This window comes from Rhinolophus sinicus, linkage group LG01 (genome assembly GCF_036562045.2).
Source record: "Rhinolophus sinicus isolate RSC01 linkage group LG01, ASM3656204v1, whole genome shotgun sequence".
Lineage (NCBI taxonomy): Eukaryota > Metazoa > Chordata > Mammalia > Chiroptera > Rhinolophidae > Rhinolophus > Rhinolophus sinicus.
In genome coordinates this window covers 55,322,489-55,344,828 of record NC_133751.1, presented here as the reverse complement: position 1 = coordinate 55,344,828, position 22,340 = coordinate 55,322,489, and the positions used below count along the sequence as shown (strand labels likewise).

The following is a 22,340-nucleotide window of genomic DNA, read 5'->3' as shown; positions in this document are numbered from 1 at the left end:
CCACATGACCCGCAACCTGCCATCCGCTTCTCTGCCAACCAACCTCCCTTGCTGACTGCAATCCGTGCTTGCTAGATTATCCATGGCAGTTATATCAGTGGCTAATGGCTAACCGGTAACAGCTGATGGCCAACAAGTCACAGGTGATGGCTATCTATTACCAAAGCCAGCACCTTTCCACGTGAGGCCAAGCCTGGAAACTGCTTTCTGGGACCTTGTCCCCACAATAACAGAGTAAATCAATTAATACTTATTTAATGACTGAAAAGAAAATGTTTTTAAAATTCCAAGCAGAAGAAATTAAATAAAAAAGAACCATTGTTTCAGTGGTCCACATAAAATTACAGTATCTATAGAGAATATAGCTAATTTATAATGAAGACCAAGTAGCACCTAGGATTTCATCCAAGTTCTGATACATGATGGAAGAGTGTGGGGACAGAGCCAGGAGTGCAGTTTCTAGGCTCTTGGCATCACGTGGAAAGGTGCTGGCTCAGGCAGTAATGGCCATCAACTGTGATTGGATGACCATCAGCTGTGGCTAGTTGGCCGTCAGCTGTAACCAGTGAGCCACTGGCCACTAATATAACTGCTGTGGCTACGCTAGCAGCAAATGGGGGGCTAGCAAGAAGATGGTGGCTGGCAAGTGTGGATTGTAGTTAGGACAGCGGGTTGCAGACAGTGTGGCTCCTGCTTCCGGTGTCTCCAACCCAGCCGCCAGCGAGACTATAGCGGTATGACTCCCCTACCTATGGCTCTGTGGGTGTTCCCTTTTTGGCCTCACCATGTCCTGCGTTACTATGTGGGGAGCGGGACAGGAGACCCCGCCTGCCACTCTGCATGACACATGGCGCAGCGAGCAGGGTAAGGTGCCGGCCAAAGCTCTTCGAAGTGTAGTGGAGCAGTTTGTGCGTATGAACACTCGGTCTCTGGAAGACCAGGAGGAGCAGCTGCTGGAGAGCTGGACCCCCGTGGAGGGGTGGGAAGACGTGGACGGTTCCCCAACCAGCACAGGCCAGAGAAAGCGAAGGTTGTTGCGGCCCTGCGGGCTGGGCAGTGCTTGCTGAGGCAGCCCGGATGCAGGACTTATCCCAGGAGGAAACACTTGCTGAGTCCTCCATGGGAAATGAGGGTGAGGTCAAGGTCATTCCTCACCCCCAGGACAGCCCTGGCGAATGACTACGGATTATGGGGAATTGCCTTCTATCCCTAATTTAATGGACCACTTGACTGTTTGCCTGGGAACGTACCACCATGTAGTGGAACGGACGGATGTTTGCTTTTGTGTCTTGACCGGCCGCCATCGAGAATATCTAAGCACCTTGACTGTGAACCGCTGTTGTTCCAGCACAGTGCCCTGAGACGCCCAGAGAGAGTGGCAGTGCCCTGAGAACCTTGGCTGAGTCCAGGAAGTCTGGCTGTGCCCAGAGAGAGTGGCAGTGCCCTGAGAACCCTGGCTGAGTCCAGGAAGTCTGGCTGTGCCCAGAGAGAGTGGCAGTGTCCTGAGAGGCCCTGGCTGTGTGTAGGAAGTCTGGCCGTGCCCAGAAGGACTGGTGGTGCCCTGAGAGCCCTGGCTGTGCCCAGGGAGACTGGTGGTATCCTAAGAAGCCCAGGAAATCTGGCTGTGCCCAGAAGGACTGGTGATACCCTGAGAAACCCTGGCTGTGCCCAGAGAGCCTGGCTGTGTCCAGGATATTGCATTCACCTCCAGGATCCTCACACAGGGCCCCTCGTGGAAGACGCTTGTTACATAGATTGTGAGGCGAGACCCTGTAGGGGTGGAGTGTGGGGACAGAGCCAGGAGTGCAGTTTCCAGGCTCTTGGCCTCACGTGGAAAGGTGCTGGCTCAGGTAGTAAATGGCCATCAACTATGATTGGATGACCATCAGCTGTGGCTAGTTGGCTGTCAGCTGTAACCAGTGAGCCATTGGCCAGTAATATAACTGCTGTGGCTACGCTAGCAGAAAAATGGGGGCTAGCAAGAAGATGGTGGCTGGCAAGCATGGATTGCAGTTAGGACGGCGGGTTGCAGACAGTGTGGTTCCTGCTTCCTGTGTCTCCAACCCAGCCGCCAGCAAGAATATGGTGGTATGACTCCCCTATATATGGCTCTGTGAGTGTTCCTTTTTGGCCTCACCCTATACTGCGTTCTTATGTGGGGAGCGGGACAGGAGACCCCGCATGACACCCTGCATGGCAAAGAGTTAGCTCAGCTATCTAACTTGTATCTCTGCCCTTATAAAGGGCAGCTGGAGGAGCAGCCATGCCTAGCATAGGAGCAGAAATGAGAGCCCCAGAAAAAGCCATTAACAGAAGCCGTTTCCTCATGGATCAGCAGTCAGCTATAAGTGGGTCAGGTGGAATAGTTCTTTCCCCTTTGCTTCACATGTTCTAATCAGTAGTCCCCAGGCCACCTTGTTTTCTATTACCAGTTCAGATATTCAGCAATCAATCTCATTCAAACATCGTAACTCCCGCCAACAGATTCTGAATCATCCAGTTTCTACAGGAAGAAGATACCTCAGAGGATCCAACTAAACAATGAATGGTTTAGATATCTGTGACCAGTCAACCTTAAACCTGTCAGTGAGAGATGAGCTTGTCAAAGCCCTGTGTAATATGGATTACAAGAGCAGCTGGAGGAGAGTAGAGAACACAGAGAAGATTAAGATTCAGGGATTCTGGAGCACAGCTCCAGTAGACTGAGCTCAAGGGCAAGGTTCTAGCCTCATTCATCTCTGGATTCTCCTCTCAGGGCCTAGAACAGTGCTTTGCATATGGCAACATTCACAGGTGTGGGCAGAATTGAACTGAGGAGAGCTGAAGAATTTGGTGAGCTACTATGACACCTCCTGGGATGCTTTCTATTGACCATACAAAATCTAATTCCTTAGCTAGACAGTTCAGGTTTATACTCCCTGGCTCCAATTGAGTTGTCTAGTTTTTTCTTCTTCAAAAATAATTAAATAGAATGCACATTAAAAATTGAAATATTTTTGCATGGTAAGTACACATTTTAGTTCATACGTGAAATATTATCCCCATCAAAATCCCAACGGCATTTTTAAAGAAATAGAATAAAAAATTATCAGATTTGTATGGAATCACAAAGGACTCCAGATATCCAAAGCAATCCTGGAAAAAAGAACAAGGCTGTAGGTATCACACTCCACTGATTTCAATTTATACGACAGGGTGACAGTAATCAAAACAGCATGGTATTGGCAGAAAAACAGACACACAGACCAATGGAATAGAATTGAGAACCCAGAAATAAACCCTCATATATATGGACAGATAATTTTCAACAAAGTAGCCAAAAACATACAATGGAGAAAAGAAAGCCTCTTCAATATATGGTAATGGGAAAATTGGAAAGCCATGTGCAAAAGAAAAAAACTATACTGTTATTTGTCACCATATACCAAAATTAACTCCAAATGGCTCAAAGACCTAAATATAAGACCTGAAACAATAAACTGCATAAAAGAAAGCATAGGTACTAAACTTATGGACTTTGATTTCAGAGAGGATTTTATGAATTTGATCTCAAAGACAAGGGAAGTAAAAGCAAAAATAAATCAATGGGACTATATCAAACTAAAACGTTTCTGCACAGCAAAAGAAGCCATCAAGAAAACAACACCTCCAATAAGGGGCTAATATCCAAAATATGTGAAGAACTCATTCAGCTCAGCAAACAAAAAACAATCCAATTAAAAAACGGGCAGAAGAGTTGATTTGTAACTGACTGTGAATAATCAATTGAGATAACGCACTACCTTTGGAGAAGGTGAGGGTATTAGAAAGCACAAATTGGTATTCTCAATATTGCAACGGGGATATGAAAGATGGTTTGAGGAATATAATCAATAATGTTGTAAAGATATTGTAGGGTGTCAGATGGCCACTTAGGGGGACCACATCAGATGGTCACTTATCTTATTAGGGGGACCACGTATAGATGCCTGACCACTGCACTGTACACCTGAAGCTAAAGCTGAATAATATTGAATGTCAACTATAATTTAATATATACATAGTCATGAGATATAGAGTACAGTATAGGGAATAGTGTCGATGGAATTGTAACAGCTATATATGATGTCAGAGGGACAATAGATTGGGGGAGGGGCTTATTTTGTGAGGGGTGAAATGTCTAACTAGTACATTGTTTTGTACACCTGAAACTAATAATAAAAAATAACTAATTAAATAAATAACTAAATAAATAAATAGAAAAAAAAAACTGGACAGAGGACTTGAACAGACACTTCTCCTTAGAAGACATACAAATAGCCAACAGATATATTAAAAATGCTCCACTTCACCAGCTACTAGGGAAATGCAAATAAAAACCACAATGAGATCCCACCTTACACCTGTTACAATGGCTATTGCCAACAAGACAAGTAATAAGTGTTGGAGAGGTTGTGGAAGAAAAGGAACCCTCATGCACTGCTGGTGGGAATGTAATTGGTACAGCCACTGTGGAAAATAGTATGGAGGTTCCTCAAAAAATTAAGAACAGAATTACCATATGACCCAGCAATCCCTCTTCTGGGTATCTACCCGCAAAGTCTGGAAACATTTATTCATAAAAATATATGTACCCCTATGTTCATTGCAGCATTTATTCATGGTGGCCAAGACAGGGAAACAACTGAAGTGTCCTTCAATAAATAATTGGATAAAGAAGATGTGGTACATATATACAATGGAATATTAATTGACCATAAGAAAAGATGAAATACTGCTTTTGCAACAACATAGATAGATCTTGAGATTATCATGCTAAGTGAAATAAGTCAGACAGAAAAAGTTGAGACCAATTGATTTTACTCATATGAGGGATATAAAACTGAAAGCAAAAAAGAACAAGATAAACAAAGAAACAAAAACTCATAGACCCAGACAACAGTTTAGTGGTTACCAGAAGGTAAGGGGGTAGGTGGGGAAATAGAAAAGAGTAAAGGGGGGCAAATATATGGTGATGGCAGGAGAATTGACTTTGGGTAAACACACAGTGCAATACATAGGTGATGTGTTATAGAACTGTACACTTGAAATCTATATAATTTGACCAACCAATGTCACCCCAATAAATTTAATACAAATTTAAAAATATATATATATTACTCAATTTGAGTAATATCTTTGAAATTGAAGTTTAATTTCTCAATATTTTTGTTTTAAAATTAAAGAGTGGGTCAAGAAAATAAAATGTTACATTAGTAGAACAATTTGATAATCACCCAAATTTTACCTTTTGCAGCTGTTTTGATTTTATTAAAATTCATTTATTAGTTACTGCAATGTTACTGGTAATTACAAAGTATGCATTTTCTCCTTTTCTAAAAATACATTAATACAATTAAAAGTATTAATTCATTACTTCTTCCTTTATGTACTGTAATATTTTTATTCTTATTTTTAAAAATTCTTTTTATAGTCATAGCTACACATACAAAATCTAACCACAGACCATTTTAGTGCCTATGTATGTTTACTTTCTAGCTAGTGCTGTTATTCATTTCATTTCACAAATTGGAAAACATCAGATAAAGGAAGAGGTGTAAAGAATGAACTGTTCTGCGTGTCAAATATTCTGCACCACTGCCTCTCTACCTCGACTCCTGTGGGCACACTGGCTTCCTTCGTGGCCCCCTACTTCAGGGTTTTGACACTTAGTATTTTCTTTACCTGAAACCGTCTTTGGCCAGGGAGCCACATGCCTTAGCTCTAATGTCACCTTGTCAGCAGTATCTTCCCTGGCCACCTTATTTAAAAGGTAACTCCACATCCCCTTCTGTCCCCGTCCCCCTCACTCATGTCCCCCCACTGGCATAGCCTATTCGATTCCGAACCTTATTTTTCTCCGAGGCAATATCGCTGTCTGCCCAGCTGTGACTTGTACTTGTTTTATTAGTCTTTCCCCACTGAAATGTCAGCTCCATGGGGCAGCAACTTTTGTGTGCTTTGATCATGGCTGTCCTCCAACACCTTCAACAGTTCCTTATAGAAAGTAAATGCTCGATAAGTACCCGTTCAAAAAATTAGTGAAGAACTATAAAATGAAGGAATTGGACCAGAAAAGGGGTACGTACATCTGATGTAAGTATGATTTTGTACACATAAGCACATGTGTGTTATTCTCGGGAGGAGAAAATCTACTAAATTCGCCAGATTCTCAAAGGTCTCTGTGACCCACAAAGGTGAATAAGCCACTGGATTAGACACCTTTGTATGTCCTTTGAGTTACTGGGTTCTGAGCCTCTCTCTCTCTCTTCTAGCCCTTTCTTTACCTGTCTTCTCTGGCCCATTCCATATTTCCCCCTATCGTGGAGTCATATTTTCACTTTCTTTCCTTACTAGCCTGCGAACTCACTAACGTCAGGATTAGTGTCTGATTCAGGCCCCTCACCCCTTCAGTCCTAACCCTGGTCTGAGAGCTTAGAAGCTGTTTGCTAAATGAATTAACAGGACATGAAGAAACTGAGGAGCAATGAGAAGACCCCTTTTCACAGTTTGGGCTCCTTTTTTGTCCCCAGGTTAGATAAATTTTACTTCTACTCAGCTAAGTTTTGACACATTCACCAAATTCTCGATTTGCTGATTTCCTAAATAAAACTTTAAGGTAGAGCGTGGAAAAGGAAAAACCATGCCTTCACCTTGAATAGCCTGTATGTGTGTTTCCTAAGGGATTTCCCTCAGCGCTGTTCTGGTCTATAGAAAGCATGTGGGTTGTTTTGGCTCAATGGTGATTAGAGTTAGAAGGCTTAAGGGTTGGTTGGCTATAAACAGGTAAAATGCAACTGAAGAGCAAATATTTGCCCACAGCTTTGAATCCGTATTTCACATGGAGGATTAATCATGTGTTGAAATTCAAGTATGCGCATTTTCCTCACCTGTGATTATTAGAGTTCACAAGGTGACTCAAGCAGATATTGTAGTCCATTCTACATCCTGTGACCCGATATTAGGGCCTCTCAGGTAGGCTACTTCTTAGTTTGCCATCACCCAGGCCTTCCGCATTTCCATCTTGTAGTCACTTCTACATGGTTTTGCCTCTTTCACAAGACTCTGAATTCCCTAAGGAAAATGATCCAATCTGATCCATCCCTTTACCCCTTACTGAGATCATAGGGTCTGTGTGGGAAAGACTGCTAGATGACCACCAAATTCATTTCCTTTTATTCCTAATCACAATTGGACCACATTTCCTAGTAAACTTTGCAGCTAGATGCGGTCATCTGACTGACTTCTAGCCTGTCTTCTAGCACAAAAACTCAGTATCTTTTCCAGGACAGGTCCATAGAAACTTTCATTAATTATCCTTCATGCGATCCCCTTTTCATACGTCCATAGCTGCTCAAAAGCTGTCACATGTTGAAGATGGTGGACACACAAGATGGAAAGACTCTGGGCCTCTGAATCACTGCTTGGAGGAGATGCCCTCACCTCTTGTCAAACATACTAAAAAAGAATCAGGAGGCTTTGGCTAGAAATAGATGATGAAGGTTTATTCAAGGGTCTTAGGTTTGCAAACCAGAAACACAAGTAGGCAATACCCAGAGTTTTCTGAAGGAGAAAGAAAAGTCTGAGATTTTTTATTATAAAAAATACATTCTTGAGAAGAATCAGTTCTGCATTCTCAGCACCCAGATTGGTCCAAGATAGTAGTCATCAGATGTCTAGTGGTATTTAGCAGATGTCGGGTGGTCTAGACAATGGAACATTTTCTTTTTTATGTCATTCAGAAGACTAATTTGGGGTTTGATTATGTCCAGGCATGAACACACAACATACTGATATGCATCCAGGGATTGACACAGAACTAGAAAGTTAAAAAGTTTAAGTTCCCAGTACCAGGAAGAACAAGGATAATCGTTGCCTTATGTCTCAGCCCATCTGAAGTTAATAATTAAGCATCTTGACCACAGTGACTCCACTTTATTTTTCACTGTATTCCTCCCCCTCCTCCCCTGCTCTGCCAATGCCCTCCCACCACCTCAAATTTAGACCAACACTTCTACTCTGTTAAACCACTGAAAATTGTTATTGTTTATTGTTAGTAAAACAGTCAGCTTATCTTAACTATACAGTGTTGCCCATGTAGACATTCAACAATATTTGTGAAATGGAAATCTCCAATAAGGCTCAGTGGTCAGCACAGAAAACAACGAGAAAGCTTTGAAATCTAGCTAGACATCCAAATCCGGAGTATGTCCTGGGGAAGCGGGGAGAGGAAATCTTGTCCCTGCCAAGTGAGGCGTGGTTCGAAAGCACTCCACCATGTTTTTTGCCTCTTTATTTATAAGGCTCATGGACTAGAGGTGGAGACATATTCCTCTTTCCTAATCTATATAATCCCCCGTGTTCTTCACCTATCCAGAATCAGAGCAAAGTTCTAAAGGAATTATAGCAGGGTAGTATTTCTTGGTAGAAATTAACTGAACTAGAGATAAGAGACCTGGCTCTGTGTTGGCTCTGCCATTATTTTGTTGTGTAGCTTTGAGCAAACCTCTTTTCTATCTCTGTGGGGGTTTTTTATTGTTTTTTTTTTTTTTTCTTTTCTGAAAATTGTGTTTTGAGTGAGGGATTGTTGGGGGAGCTGAGATACTCTCAGTCATTTACTTCCTCTCATTTCACTCTGGATGGAAAACCCTTTCAAGTTCTAAGACTTGGCTTCTGGAGGAATCATCAGTTCTTCAGGATCCTGGTGGGGGTGACCAGGGTTAGGACTGAAGGAGGGCATGAATCAGACACTAATCCTGTCCTTGGTGAGTTCACAGCATGGAGGAAGCCATGCCCACCAAACCGCTGAGGCTGCTTCTCCCACAAGACATACATAAACGTAACAGGTGACTTTTTCACTCGGGCTTTTAAGGGACTGGCTAAGGCAGAGAGGTGTGACTGGCTCTATCTTGCTTATCGGCATTTGACAATAGTAGATCCTTTAAGATTTAGTATCTGTTGTAGATCCTCCCAGAGGTGGAGTTTAAAGCCAAAGTGATTATTTTCTCTGCAAACCATGTCCTCTGGTGGCTAAAGCAAGTGCTCAGTACTTATAGACTCTCAAGATTATTAACACAAAGTTTGAACTGATGACTTAAGTATCTGTATGATGAACAGGCCAAACATCAGCCTGCACACCTCTGGGGCTGGGAAGCTCATTACCTCAAAGGCGTTTGTGAACAGTTATGATTATTAGAAGACTTTATGTTGAACTGAAAGAACATTTGTTCATCAGTAGAAGAGAACTGAGGTCTCCGGTCTTGGCCAGTAGAGAGTCCTGTTGCCACATGCAAAGCCAATATGAATATCAGCTAAAGAATGGATCCACAAGTTTGGCTTGGTTTACAAGCTCTTTGTGGCTGAGCATAGCTCTGCTTACATCCCAACTCATGGTGCAACACTCCTCTTTCCTCTGTTCTCCACTCTTACTTCCATTTCTCTTGATACTCTAAATATGCCTCTATTTTCTCATCTAGCTTGAAACCTTTCACACTCTGTTCTCCTGTGCTCCGGCCTAGAGTATGCCTACTACCCACCACTATCTCCCATTCCTTTCACCTGGTTAACTTCTCATGGTTGAGAAGTCGGCATAGATGCCACTTCTTTTGGGAAGCTGATCTTATCCCATTGAGTCTGAGTTCAATGTCCTTCCGATTTAAGAGGCTGTTCACAAGTTTGTCTCTCCCAAGTAACTATAAACTCCCTCAGGGGAGTGAGTCTTTTTCACCACTGAATCCCAAGGATCTGGCATAATGTCTGGAACATCTGTTGTTCAGCACTTAATTGCTGAGTAAAAGTTCAACACAGTTTCTGTGAGTGTTATACTTTGCATCTTTGGGCTGTAAGTAAAAGAAACTGCAAACAATAGTACTTTATTAAGAAAATCTATATCTATTTAACAAGGTGTGTAGAGCTAGGTGGTCCCAGACTTCTTTCTGTGGCTCAGTAATATCAGGATCTAAGCTCATTTATCCTTTTCTCCGTCCACTACCATTAACATGGAGATTTTTATCCTCTCCATGCTCTAAAGATGACTGTCTTGCTCCAAGCATTGCTTCCTCACACATCACGTTTGAAGAAAGGAAGAAAGAAAAGGATAGAACAAAGTTTTCTCTTTCATCAATCGGCTAATCTTTCCCTACCCCAGCTGTCTCTCCTTTGTATGTTGTTGAGACTGCAGCGACATGCCCACTCTTGCACAAATCATAACTCATCATTGGTGCTTCATCTGAAGTTATTCTGCCCAGACAAAGTAGGTGTTCTCGTAGCCAAAATATAAGTGAATAACTGATTGGTAAGAAGTGAATGATGACTTTCCCTCAAGTCTTTTATTAGATTTTTACTAAACTCCGGGACTCTTGTCTCCAAATCTGAGCTGTACTTTAGATTGGCGCTACTTAAAATGCAACATATGTTTATTTTTCTTTAGTTATGGGCATCATCAGCCACTTGCTTCTAGGCCAGAGAGCAACTGAATTCTCCTGTACTTCAAGGACAGCACTGGTTCCCCATCAAGGCAACTAACAACTATGCCAAGTGGTTCAAAGAGTCAAGTATCATCCTCTAGTAATCTAATTCCTAGTAAATTTTCTTCCATGGTCAAAGTGGCAAAGATTTTGTTCAGTGGACTAGATGCCATACGAAGGCAATAAAGTGATAAAGGTTTTTATTGTACACAAATTAACCAACTCCTATTTTTTTATGAAAATATACAATTTAAACTATCCAATATAATGAAGATTACACAATTGTGGAAATTTAGATGACACCCCCAATATTCACCCTTCTTAACTTCTACCCCTCCATATAATTTACTTATCTGAAAACTTTTTGTAAACTGAAAAGGGAAAATGAAAGGAATCAAATTATTATTATTGTAGTTTACTATTTAAAAGTTTGCCTCTTCTTGATTAGTGTTATATTGTGATGATTATCTCTTATTAAGTGTGAAGGGAAGTACAGTTGGCCTTTTACAAAGATCATCTTAGATCTTCATATCAAATCTATAATTATTATCATTGACATTTTACAAAGAAACCTAAAATTCAGATTCTAAGTTATTTGTCCAGGGTTATCAGTAGAGCAGGGATTGGAATTCAGATTTTTCTGATTCCAAAATGATTCTTAGATTCTCAGTCAGGAGCCAACCTGTCTTCCTTCAGTTCTCATTGTCAGCCCCAATATGCCTACTACTACTTTTTCAAAATCTATGGTGATTTTATTCGTTTCTCCCTGATTAATAATCCTGTTGGCTCAGGTTTTTAGCAAAGTCATTCCCATTCATTGGCTGAGACATTTATGAACAGCACAGGAAATTATTTGTCTTTCTAGTTCAACAGTTAAGTCTGGAAGCACTCACTTCTAACTCAGCAAACAAATATTAGGAAGAAAAAAAAAAAACAACACTCAATAAGCAGATAGATTAACAGACCAATCCTGTGACTGAGGAGAGTATTTCCTCTTTTTCCTTTGTTAGCCTAATAGGTGAGGTATGTGCTGAGAGGTTTTTAAGCACCTGAGAACAGCAATAACAAGCAGTGACTGTTGAGTTCACATAAGCCTGGTGGTGTTGACATTTTCCCCAAGGAGTTAGCTACGAGCTGTGGTTTAGATGGAGGAGAAAAGCAAGAAGGACCACAGGGCTTTGCTCAACGAAGGAGAAGAGAACGAACTGGTGAGTCTTTCCTTCCTTTTATTACAGTCTTCTCAGAGTACCAGAGGCTTTGGGCAGGGGCTACTGAGGTGGTGCTGGCTTCAGGGCTTGGAGAGACTTCAGTCTGGTAAGGCTGAAATCCCAGGGCACAGTTTTATAGTGGAAGAACCTGCAGAGGCTGAGACAGTGTGTCTTCTAGATTATGGGGGTCTTGCCACTCTCATATGCATCGGATTGCGTGCTTCCTCCTCAGACATTTTTCAGAGTAATCAGGTACATTCCCACATTGAGGTGTTCCCCCCTCCCCTTATCATTCGGTTTTCCATATAATTGGACAAACTCAGGAAAAACCTGAAGCTTTTTAAAATGTTTTTATTCTTATGTTTTTGGTATGACTGTATAAGTTAGGCTGAGGGCTATTAGCTTCACTAATAGCCCTCAGGATCCTTCACAACACCAGACCTTAAATAAGCATGGAGCCTTCAGGGTATGGCGTGAAGTCATGCTAGGAGCATAGAGAGGTTTTAAGCACCAAGTACTCATGAGGGAATAGAGTATGGCCTGGGAATTAGCATGTATTTAAAAAAAAAAAGTTCTTCCAGTTCTTCCCCCCCCCACTGCCTCTTCCACCAAACATGTATAAATCTTGAAAAACAATCACAAAAATCTCACAAATTTCTACAGTATCTATTTGGTGCTGACGAGTTTACCTTTATTATTTTATTTGATCTTCAGAACTCAGTGAAGGAATTAATCCAATTTCATAGAAAAGAAATGTGAGACCAAGGAGGTTGAGTAACTTGGCCAAGGTCATCAGCCTGTAAGGGACAGGCTGGGAATCTAGCCAACTGCTTCCGTTACACCTCAGGCTGGTCACACTGCAAGGGACATATCAGGCTGTTCACACTATAAGTGTCTCTAGTTAGGCAATGAGAAAGGGAGACAAAGAGCGAGGGGGGATGGGACAGACAACGTGCCTCTGGGTGGGGTGGGCAGAAAGAAACTCAGAGGATAGGGTCCACATATTAGAAGGGTGTCAGTTTCCCGCGTGGCCTCCCCAGCTCCCTGTGAGTTCTACGGGAAATATATACCCACTCTCTCTCCACTTACCCTTGTTTGTTCACCTAAGGAAATTAATGGATTTCATCTAAATCTATGTTGTCCAATATGGCAGTCCTGTCCACATGTGGGTTTTGAGCACTAGAAGCGTAGCTAGTTTGAAATGATATACATTATAGTGCAAAATACACACAGGATTTGGAAGACTTAGTAAAAAAAAAAAGTGTAAACTATCTCATTAATTTTTATATTGATTACACATTGAAATGATAATGTTTTGGATTTGTGGGGTTAAATAAAATATATTATGAAAATTAATTTCACTTGCTTCTTTCTACTTCCTTAACATGGCTGCTGGGAATTTAAATTACAAACACGGCTTACGTCGGTGGCTCCCATTATTGTACCACACTGATCTTGACAACAGTACAGTGCTCTAAACTCTTCAGACCGAAAGCATCAAAGAATGAAAACCTACTCACCTGGCTTCATTGCCAAACAGCTCTGTTCCAGTTTTGATGTTTTTTTCAACATGTAGATGAGTGTTCGTAAAAATCTTAGGTTGTTTTCTTTTTTCTCTAACTAGGCGCTGTATTTGTAAAGTTTATAGCCTGCTATTTTATTTCTTTTAATCACAGAGGGACCATGGGTATCAAAGCATTAAATAACAGGCCAGGCACCACAGTTTCCTTTTTTTTGGGGGATCAAACACTTTTAGAAACATCCACCACAAAACTCTATTAGAATTCCCTTATGCTGTCGGCATTCTGGGGAGTGGGAGGTGGCTATCAATTTCTCCTTCATAAATTGTGTGAGCTTGGGCAGAGAGCACAGATGCAAATCCTGTTCACGTGGATCAGAATGTTTGGTGACTTAGGTAGGCCTGGAGGGAACGGGCTACCTAGGTGTACAAGCTAAATGGAAGCTTCTACCTCCCGCTAGGCAACTGCTGTCCTGTAAGGCCACAGACCCAGTGCTCAGATCTTTCCAGTTTGAAAAGGAAGCCAGAAATAGGTATGCTTATTTGAATTATAAATGCTTATTACACATTTTAAAAACATTTATTTATTTATTTATTTAGTAATCAGTAGGCCAAACTAAACCCAGGCATGGTCTAGTTCCAGCCTTTGGGGACGATCAATCTGTGACTTTTACAACCTCTCTCCACTTGTTCTTACTTTCCCAAAAGTTCCCAATGGCTTAATTTGACTTCTGCTTACATTCATCATTTCACGTCTCTTGTGATTGTGTGAGAGGACTTGAAGTGAAGGGTACGCACTGTTTGGGCAAGTGATAAATTCCCTCAATCAAATACTCACAAAGAACCTAAGAGGGCGGGAGGGCCTGTGAGATTATTCAGGTACAGTCCTGGGTCATTTTGCTGAGCTCAGCATGGATATAAGGCATTGAACTAGCCTCCAGAATTGAACCCTTTTTTCATTCTTGTCTCCTGTTCTCTGGCCTTAACTCTTCCAGGAGGGGGAACAGCTAATACTGTGCTGGGCATGGTGCTAGGTACTTGACAGTGTTTTATGTCACCCTCATGACAGCCCATGTGATAGATATCCTCACTGAACAGGCCTTTACGGTCCTCCCTGCCACTCTCTACCCTCCCCAGTACTACCTAGCTCCAATAGTCTCTTTTTCCTTCACCAGTCTTTTTCCTAAAAATTTGCCCTGCCCAGACATTTCATCAGCTGCTCCAATCACAGTCAGCTTTTCTTATCTTTTCCTGAGGTCTTCTCAGGACCCACAGCTTCACTAATAGCCCTCAGGATCCTTCACAACACCAGACCTTAAATAAGCATGGAGCCTTCAGGGTATGTAGCTCAGTGCCTAATGGAATGGGATTTGGTCTCAGGCAGACTTGGGTTCTTGTCCTCTAAGGCAAGTTATGTAACCTCTCTGAGTCACTTGTGAAATACAGGGAAGAATACCTAACGTTCAGAATTGAGGTGAGGATTACATGAGATAATACAACCTTTCCAAAAATACCTTTTGCAGAATAATATTGTTAATAGGTATTATATAAAAACTGTCCTTTTTCTCCCTATCAATTTGGTTTGAGAAATACTAGGTGAAACATAGGCAGATAATAGCAGGGCCTCTTACAGCTAAGTGCTAGGGTTCTTTCTGAATCTCTAAGAGGGGCATTACAGTGTGCTCCTCTCATGTAGACATGGCTTCCTCCATGTGTGCCCATGTGCACAGGTTCTCTCATGACTACTGTCCCATGGCACCACCAGAGGAAAGGGTGGGTGCTCTCAGTGTATTCAATGAATAAAAGTTATTGTTTTATCATTATTACCCTTCTGGGAGGAAAAAAGTCATTATATCTCTCCTTAGCCAGGCACATCTGGAGCCACACTATGCATATATCAGCCTCTGCTTGGGGTCCTCTCTGGCCACACTTTGCTGCATTTACTCTCTGGAGATGGTCTCGATCCTGCCACTGAGACAAAAGTGCTGCTCTGTTCAGATCAGTTGCAAAGCTGAACCATTCCTTTGGAGCCCCCTCTCTGTACAGACACCCGTTGACTAAGTGTCAAAATGACAAGTAGGGGCAGCCCCAGAGGTAAAATAGCTACTCAGTGCGGAGGACACACATTTGATAGGAGAGTGCTTCACTTCATGATAACTTTTTTTTTCTTCTGGGAAAGAGTGGAGGAGCTCTGCGCTCTAAGATCTAAGCTTTGGTCAAGGCTCCACTGCTAACAGTGTAGTTCTGGACACCTTTTTGGACCTTGCAAGTTGCCTGAGAATGACATCACTTACCCGTCGTGACTTACAAGTTTTGAAAGAGTCACTTATGAAATGCAGAAAGTGCTATGAAAATATAAAGGGTTCGTTTACATGCAGGGAGTCAGGAGTTACAATGTGTAATTTGAAAAATACAGGAATATTAAGTGAAATTGATGTTGAGAATTTTTATTTCCCCTCTTTGATTAAACTCAGGGAATGATAATTGTTTCAGGTCTAACACTGCAAAAACAAATGACATGTGAAGAGCTGGTAAGAAAAGTCAGGAGCTTTGAACATCTGAATTACTTTAAACAATGTTATGTATGTCTCATTTTCCATTAAAGGACATGAAAAACACTCAAAAGATTCAAAATGAAAAAGAAAAAGTAAGCCCTATTGGCTCTCTCTTATCTTCAGTCAAATTTATATTAACAGGTTGGATGGAGGCAAACTTACCTAATCTTCAAATGACATGGCACTATGAAGGAGAGATAACAATATAGGTGATAGAATCAAGGTTCAAAATGTTCTCTGGGCTGGATTGTAGGAGAGAAATTGGCAAAATGCGGTGCATTAAGCCTCAGAACATTAACACACCTAACCTGTGTATTAGGCCTTGAGTTTTTAAGTTATTACCAAAGTATAAGATGAAGGTATCAATGACGTGGGCTTAGTAGATGCTCATGAAAAAGCAATTAAAGCACTTTATTTGGTTATGGCTGCATTTTAGCTGCCAATATGATATCCCTATAAAACATTAGTCCTTGGAAGTCTTTTTTTTTTTCCTTGGAAGTCTTAGTATAAGTCTGTTCCGCAGAACAGAATAATAGTTCTGCTGTACTCTGTACTATTTAGGAAGCCTCTAGGAAGTGATATTTAATTCCAAGATTCATACAAGAAGTGCAGGGTATTTGAAGGGTTATCTGGATATCACGAATAAGAACTGTTTAAGACATTGGGAACAGTTCCCCCAAAGCACAACTGTGGTGGTTGTCTTCGAATAGTTGAACGGCTGATGCGGAGAACAGAGGAGAGGTCGGCAGATTCCAATCTGATGTGTTTTCCTTATAGAAGAACTTCCTAACCATGTGTGGTGGCAGAATCTTAACATGACACCTCTCCAGTGACCTTTTTCTTTATATGGTCTCCTTTAGTTGAGTGGGAGGAACCTGCAAATATGACGAGCTGTAAACCCTGTGATTGTATTATGTTACGTGGCAAAAAGAGATTGCACAGATGTAATCCACATAGGCTCAGATGAGTGAAACCAAAAGGAGATTGTCTGGGTGAGCCCGACCTAATCATGTGATCCCGAAAAGACGCTGGGCCCTTCTTGAAGTCAGAGAGATTTAAAGCATGAAAAGGATTTCATGCAAGGGAGGTTTTCTATGGCATCTTTGAAGATGGAAGATTCAATGTGCAAGGAACTCTGCGTGGTCTCTGAGCCCTGGAATTGAGTATCTTCTGGCTGACAATCAACAAGAGAATAGGGGCCTTTGTCGTAAAGCTGTAAGCAATGCAATCGTGCCTCAAACTATGTGACCTTAAAAGAGGTCCTTGATCTCCAGAAGGGGTATAGCCAAGGCGACTCCCTGATTTCAGTCTTGTGAGAGGCTGAGTAGAGGATACAGTTAAGCAGACTCCTAACCCATGGAAACTGGCAGATAATTAATTTGTGTTGCTTTAAGCCACTAAGTTTATTATGCAGCAATAGCACACTGTTAATAATACACCATCACAGCTGCCCAACAAGAGAAGGCACAGCCTTGTAAGGTAGTGGGCAGCCTGTATTAATTAGACAATAGATACTCACTGCGAAGTACAGTGTACAGATGTTTTTTCCAAGAGAAGATTTTGAACCAAACGATCTCTGAGACACCCCTGCTGTTTAGTGATGCTCTTATTGCACAAATAAACTTCAAAAGAATGTGCATGTTGTCCCACGTCCTTGGCTTAGGGCAAATTCTGGTTCCAGAAATTGTCCGTGCTGATCAGCCCAGGCATCTCATTTTCTTTTGACCCACACTTAGTGCTGTTCCACCATTAGCCTCATCAAACAAGGGTCCTTAGTTGGACTTTTACTTCCAGGAAGACTGCATGCTAGCACTTTTGTTATACTAGTACCATCTGACTTTATGGGAATGCCTGTAGCTGAGAGTGATTTGTTTAGCTCATTGGTACAGTGTTTTGACTCACACTGCTAAAGAATGAAGGGCATTTCTTACTCAGAAAGAAAGCATAAGGGGAAATTTTAATAGGTTGGACTATTTCAATAATTATTTTGAATAGCTTCAAGACTCAATATCTTTGACCTGCAAATAATATTATATAACTATTATTAACAATAATACCTATTTTAGTAAATAATAATACCTACTTTATAGGGTTGATAAATGGCACTTAAATAAGTGCTCAAGAAATGTTAGTTCTTTCTTGATTGAAACATAATGACATATAACATTAAATTGATTTCAGGTGTGCAACATAATGATTCAACATTTGTATATATTGGGAAATGATCATCACAATAAGTCTAGTTAACATCCTATCACCACAGATAGTTATAATATTTTTTTCTTGTGATGTAAACTTTTAAGATCTACCTTCTTAGCAACTTTCAACTATCTATATAATACAGTATTATTAACTAAGTCACTGTAAGGTTGTGATTTATAAAACATAATTTGATCTTCGTTCCCATTTCTGGTACAGCACTCCTAACACCCTTGGAATGTCCTAAGTGATGGGAGCAACAAAGGTGTCTTGTTATGTTAATGAGGTGACTTTTGGATTGCACCTAAAGATGGAGGCTGGTTGCCAGGAGAACTAACCACATGATTGGAGGGTTGGAATTTTCAGTCCCACCCCTCTGGACTCCATGGAGGAGAGAGGGGCTGGAAGTTGAATCAGTTGCCAATGGCCAATTATTTATCAATATTGCCAATGTAATGATGCGTCCATAAAACCCCCAGAAGATGGGGTTCAGAGAACTTCCTGGTTGGTGAACACGTGGAGGGGCTAGGAGTGTGTTTTTCCAGAGAGGGCATGGAATCTCCACAACTTGTCTCTATACCTTTCCCTATGCAACTCTTTCATCTAGATGTTCCTGTATTATATCCTTTTATAACAAACCAATAATCTAGTAAGTAAAATGTTTCTCTGAGTTCTGTGAACTGCTCTAGCAAATTAATTCAACCCAAGGAGGGCATCATGGGAACCTCCAATTTGTAGCCAGTTGGTCAGAAGTATGGGTAACAACCTGGACTTGTGACTTGTGTCTGGAATTGGGGGTGGGGCAGGGTAGTCTTATAGGACTGAGCCCTCAACCTGTGGAATCTGATGCTATCTTTAGGTAGACAGTATCAGAATGGAGTTGAATTGTAGGGCATCCAGCTTGTGTCTGAGAATTGCATGGCATTGTGTGGGAAGCCCCACCCCCCCACCACACACACACACACATACACACACAAACACACACACATAAACACACACACATAGATGGAATTAGGTCCAGGAACCTACAAGGTCACCATGCTAGAAAAGTTAGTTCTTATTGTCAAATGCAGACAAAAGTGGAAGTGACTCAAAACGTTTTATGCCACTCAGAAGTCACTGCATGGCATGAATGCAGGGCAAAATATAGAAAACTGTAATTAGCAATGCTTGGTAATTAGTGACAACTAACAGAAATTACTACATGCTGCCAAGCCAAACCAGTCATAGAAGGTGAGGAACAATAACCACACTAACACAATCCGTCAATACAGACACTGTTATCTTTGCATTAAAGAAAAGAACCTTGAAACGTGGCAGACTTAGAGATAAAAGGTCAGAATTTTAAGAATGCCCCACTATCTAACACAATTTGCCATGTCCAGATAAAAACAACAACAAAGGGTAGATTGTGAATAATGAATAGAAACTTGGTGCTGTGATTGTTGTTTAAAAAAAAAAAAAGATGCAACATGATGAATTCTAGCCTCATGAAAGGGTACAGAGATATTATCTCCTAGGCCGTGATTCAAGGGACTGAAATTTTTGGCCGACATAGAAAAAGCTAACTTACTCTAAGGTTATTGGAACTTTTCACCATGGAAAATCCTAACACGTCATAGAAAAAAACTGGCATTGCCATTCACAGAAGGTAATTGTAATACTGAGAGTTATTTATGTTATGTTTTGGTTGAGTAAATAAATGTAAAACTTTATGCTGTGAGAATCTTTGTTTGAGTAAAGTGTTAGGAACTATGACCCAAAATATCCATTGCAAGGATTTGAAACACACATTACTTTGCCTGTGCTTGGCAGATACACAACGAATATATTCAGATAAACACAACGGTGAATATAAGAATAAAAGGATTTACAAAAACTAAAAAGGACCTGTTCACAAGACCAGTTGTGCATAAATGCTAGGGCTTCAGATGCAATGACAATTCAGGAACAAGGACAGGTAGAGACCCCAAGGGATAGCACCATATGGCTAAGAAGATTCCCCAAAAGAGAATTTGGGGAAGAAAACATGTTTAGATGAATCTGCACCCTATACTTCTTTCCTGAGGAATTTAGCCAATTGGTGCTATCTTTGGTGGCAACTGTAAGAGCTACTTATAAAGAAAAGAAAGAAAGGAAAATAATTTAAAAAGTGCCATTTATGTGCTAGAACTTCGTATATGTTCTCACTTAATCCCTGTGAGCTAGCCAGTCAGATATCCATTTTACAACTGAGGAAACTGAGGGTCGGTTAGCCAACATTTACAAGGTCATGTTATATAATGTCAGAGGGAGGATGTTCTATTATACTGTTTTACTCCTGGACAAGTAGAGTCTGATTGTGCTGCTGCTGCTGCTGCTGCTGCTGCTGGTGTGTGTGTGTGTGTGTGTGTGTGTGTGTGTGTATGCATACACACTCATGTATAGAGTTACTACATCTAGTTAATTTTTTAGTCAATTTGGTGTTTATCTGAAAGTCCTTCTCTCAGTTTTCACATATTACAAAGGTGAGCAGTTTTCTTTTTAGTCTGTGTTGGACTTCAATTTTGATAGTTTGTGCTGTATGGAAAAGCAAAAATTCCATTTAAGTCATTGGATCAATCATGTTTAGAACTACAACATAGGGTTTTGGCAAATAACATTAGGTCTGAATATTGCCTGTGGTCACATCATTTCACAATGAGTCCAATGGGACTAGCCACTTTTAATCTACTGAAATTTTGTTGAACTATATATTACCCAAGCTAATATTAACTCTTAACACATGTGACGTGCTCAAAATGTTTCAGGATCTAAATATATTATCTCCTTAGTGTCTCACAACAAACCTAGAAGAGAGTTATTGTTGTCATTTGTGGAGGAAGAAATTGAGTTATCAGAAGAAGTCAAGTGGATTGCCCAAGATTATTTTTGTGGTTAAATGGTAGAGATATGATTTGAACTTGGTTTTCTTGTGCCATATCCCCAGCTTTTAACTGCTACACGAGACTATTTCCGTTGTGTTTTACAACCAGCCACATTTTTCACACGAGGAATCTAAAGTTCAGTGATTTAAATCGTCTACCGAGATCACATTAACCAGTAAGCGATGGAGCAGGAAATGAAAGTGATAGCTTTCAGAAGACACTGGGATGGGGTGTAAACGATGTATTATAGAATTGCACACTTGACACCTATGTAATTTTACTAACCATTGTCATCCCAATACATTTAATTAAAAAAAAAGAAGTTTAGAAGTTTCTGCCAAGGGACCTAGATAGGGCTCTAAATTATGACCTTAGGCAACAACCTCTGTCAAAAGGCATATGCATATTTCTTTGTTACTCCTCATGCACACATACTCTGGGCCTACATAAAGACCATTAGGGCTGTGGTACCTCTCCTGGTATCTGGACTACAGAATTCTAGTGAGAAACAAAAAAAATGAAGGGACATCACTGCTTAGACTGCAATTCAAGTTGGGCACAACTGCTGTGCTGTTCAACTCAACTCTTACTAGGTGGTGGCAGGCTTGGGTCCTCACTTGTGGAACACAGCCTGTTTCCATTACCAACTGTAACTCAGTATGTTGCAATTCAAAACTAAAATAGTCACCTCTCTACTCATTTCACTGACATATTATCAAACCACCTGCTGACATTGGCCGAGAGCTTGCTTTATACTCCACATCTTTCACCTCTCAATGCTCACAGCTGTTCTTCCAGGTGTGTTCTTAATATTCCCTAAGAACAGAGATGGAAGATGAGACTTAAATCCTGAGGTCACATAAGTAGTAGTGACAAAACTCCCTTTGCAACAAGAAACTGTGTATAACGGGTTTGAGATTCTGACCCTCTCACTCACGTTCCCAGTATCTTTACATTTGTCAGACCTCTGGATTCTATTTACCTTCTTTCTCCGGTACAAATATTGCCTCTGGATCTCTCCTCTACTCTGCATTTCTTAGTTGATTTTGCCAGGGATGTATAAATACTTAGGAGAAATTACAGTGACTCTTACTGCATCAGCAGAACTTATCATTTAGAACAATCGTATTATACTAGAGATTCATTAGCCAAAATGGAAACAGACAGTGTGATAAGCTCGAATCACACAGACATTGGCAAGCCGATTGAGAGTATTTGGTTAAAAAAATGCCAGATAAACTAGTGATACTTTTAGCCCAAACCTCAAGTCTCATACCTAGCACCATACCCTCTGGGAAAACTGAGAAAAGATCTAGAAGAGAATTTTACCAAGGTTTATGAGGCCAGTTTACCAAGGAAGCAAAAACAGTGCTTCTATTCATCTTTGCTTAAGGAGATCTACAAGTTCTTATTTATCTACTTACTGACTGACTTACTTCATTTTTTAACAGACAGGGAAAAATATCACT

At 40.8% G+C, this 22,340-nt stretch overlaps 1 protein-coding gene across 1 annotated transcript in view; it reads left to right on the top strand.

Moving 5' to 3' along the window:
• Nucleotides 1-11,524: 11,524 nt before the first annotated feature.
• Nucleotides 11,525-22,340, top strand: part of ATP13A5 (ATPase 13A5) — a 100,361-nt gene continuing 89,545 nt past the window's right edge. Inside the window, exon 1 of the mRNA XM_019723136.2 lies at nt 11,525-11,692. Within this exon, the coding sequence (XP_019578695.2) occupies nt 11,630-11,692 (63 nt within the window). The 5' untranslated portion in view covers nt 11,525-11,629. The remainder of the gene's footprint in view (nt 11,693-22,340) is intronic.